The following is a 2,483-nucleotide window of genomic DNA, read 5'->3' as shown; positions in this document are numbered from 1 at the left end:
TTTTTTTTAAATAAAACAAATGTTCCCAACTTATTCCGAGAAATACTGTCAAAGAACTCACTTTGAATTTCAGCATAGCTGTTTAAATATGTTGTTTTTGTCTCATAGTCAACTTCCAATTTGTGTTTTTAAAAGCCTAGATAGGTTGAATTACTTTGAGCTGAAAACCAAAACAGTTAATTATGTCAGCTCCTCCACATCCCATTCCCCGTATTTAAATTAGAAAATCGTACACTGTCGTATTTCAATTTTTCTTTTCATTTTGAATGCTCTATTTTATACAGAGCTGGATGTGACCTAGACATGGAGAAACTCATTTATGTCTAGCAGAGAAGCAGCCTATAGCTGCTCTGTAGCTGCTGCTGTGTTTTGGAAAATAAGCCAGGATTAGATTATGTCTGATCACTTTCCACATCACATGATGAACAGCGATTCAGAAGAAGCATAAAATGAATCCTGCTGAGCAGCCCCTCAGCTACCATGTGGTTAACTGGCGGTTTCCTTCCCTCCCTCCTGTGTGTTCCTCATTAGGATCTATGACTGAAGAGGATCGGCTAAGAGTGGTTCCTCGCAGCTTAAAGGGAGGGACTTTTCACACTCTGTCTTAAAATCAGAAGTTGAATTCATGAACACATATGATTTAGATAGAAGTCATGGGATGCAGCAGTTCTTCAACGAAAACCAGGAAATCTGAGACATGTGAGTACTTGGAATGTGCCTGTGGTTATGAATGAAAAGGGGAAAATGAACTGGCCTCACCCTCTCCCCCTTTCTCATTTACTCCCACGATGCTCAAGCTGCCCTGTGTGATTTGCACAAGGCATCATTAGAGGAGCATAGGAAACTACATTTAGGAAGATGTAGCTTTGAATTTATGAAGTACCATAAAGTATTGTCTTAGAGATATTTTGTGATTGATTTAATTTCAGTCGATAATGTACCAATATAAAACCTCAATTTAAAACTCAGTGTCAGGGAACAAGAAAGACAGTGTAATTTATGTGTGTTTCTTCAATACTTTTATAAATAGCTATATCCCTACTTTTGTGACATTTAGTAGCATCATTGAATTTTTATTGGATTTTATAACTCAATGATCACATTATTTCTATATCTATTCAACACAGAACTTCATGAGATTTGCCTCATGTTTTAAAAATATTCTAGGAGAATTGGGAGAATGCTAGATCATCTGTTTCCAAAAAAAGGTGTATTGTTTCTAAATAGATGGCATGCCTTTCTCTACCCCCGTATAATTAGAAGCTTAAATCACTTTGTTTATTTTGTACTGAGGTTCTTTCTCATGGCTATTGGCATCTAGTTGACACAAACTTGAGCATTTAGGGATAGAGTTTCCAACAAGCAAATTAAAATAAAAACAAGTACATAAGCTGGGACAATCAGTATGAGTAATTTGCTCTTAAACTCCACTTCTTTGATGTCTAGGTTATAGGTAATTTCTCCAACTTCTATCCCACATCTTGCCTTTGGAAGTTTATTCAGGTTTAAGATGGAGAGTTTAGGATGCAGAGTGCGCTATACTAATTAGCGGGGGATGTTTTCCTTTGGGAATCAAATGTTATTCTCCTACCCAGCTGACTTGTGCTGAAGATGTAGGAAACTCATCTCTGAAAGTAGGAAGGGACATAGGAGGTGTACTAACTCTTTCAAATCTTTAAGCATGTCATGAAATAACTCTTTCAAAAGCTCCATGTGAGCTCTACTACTATAGTAGACATTTATTAGCTGAGAGTAAAGAGAAATGATCTTTTTATATCTAGGATTACTCACAGTTCTTTAAATTTAGCCAGATTTCTTAGGTTAAAAAAAAAAAAAAAAGCCAAGTCCAACTTGTAAAAACAAATTCTCTCTCTTTTTGAAAAACTTTTCAATTAAAAAAAAAAAAAAAGAAATACTTTTCAACTTTTAAAACATTGCATGTAAGTGGAAATATTAGCTTAGATTTTTGGATTGCTTTTTCTTCCAAATACCTGTGATTTATTGAGGTGAAATTCACGTAACATGAAATTAGCCATTGTCAAGTGAACAACTCAGTAGCAGTTGGTATGTTCACAGTGTCGTGCAAGCACAACCCCATGTACTTCCGAGACATTTCCGACGCTCCAGAGGAAAACCCCTTATCCATTAAGCACTTTCTCTCTCCTCTCAGCCCCTGGCAACCACAAATCTACATTCAGTCTCTACGGATTTATCTATTCTGGACATTTCATGGAAATGGAGTCATACATTGTGTGACCTTTTATGTCTGGCTTTGTCCATGTTGTAGCATGTATCAGTACTTTATTCCTTTTTATTGCGGAATAATATTTCATTATATGAATATGCCACATTGTATTTATCCATTCATCAATTGATAGACATTTAGATTGTTTCAGCTTTTTTTTTTTCTGTTTTTCTTTTTTGAGACAGAGTCTTGCTCTGTCACCCAGGCTGGAGTGCAGTGGTGCGATCTCCGCTCACTG

The 2,483-nt window shown here is 36.1% G+C and overlaps 1 protein-coding gene across 2 annotated transcripts in view; it reads left to right on the top strand.

Annotated features, from left to right (window-relative positions):
* Positions 1–2,483, top strand: part of PPEF1 (protein phosphatase, EF-hand calcium binding domain 1) — a 147,193-nt gene that overhangs the window by 16,208 nt on the left and 128,502 nt on the right. Inside the window, exon 4 of one of the 2 annotated variants that reach the window (XM_011995811.1) lies at positions 532–699. In XM_011995811.1, the coding sequence (XP_011851201.1) occupies positions 654–699 (46 nt within the window). In that variant the 5' untranslated portion in view covers positions 532–653. Of the gene's footprint in view, positions 1–526; positions 700–2,483 lie in introns of those variants that run through there. The other variant, XM_011995812.1, reaches the window with a different exon arrangement.

This window comes from Mandrillus leucophaeus, unplaced genomic scaffold (assembly GCF_000951045.1).
Source record: "Mandrillus leucophaeus isolate KB7577 unplaced genomic scaffold, Mleu.le_1.0 Scaffold499, whole genome shotgun sequence".
Taxonomy (NCBI): Eukaryota; Metazoa; Chordata; class Mammalia; order Primates; family Cercopithecidae; genus Mandrillus; species Mandrillus leucophaeus.
This window is presented reverse-complemented; position numbering and strand designations above follow the sequence as displayed.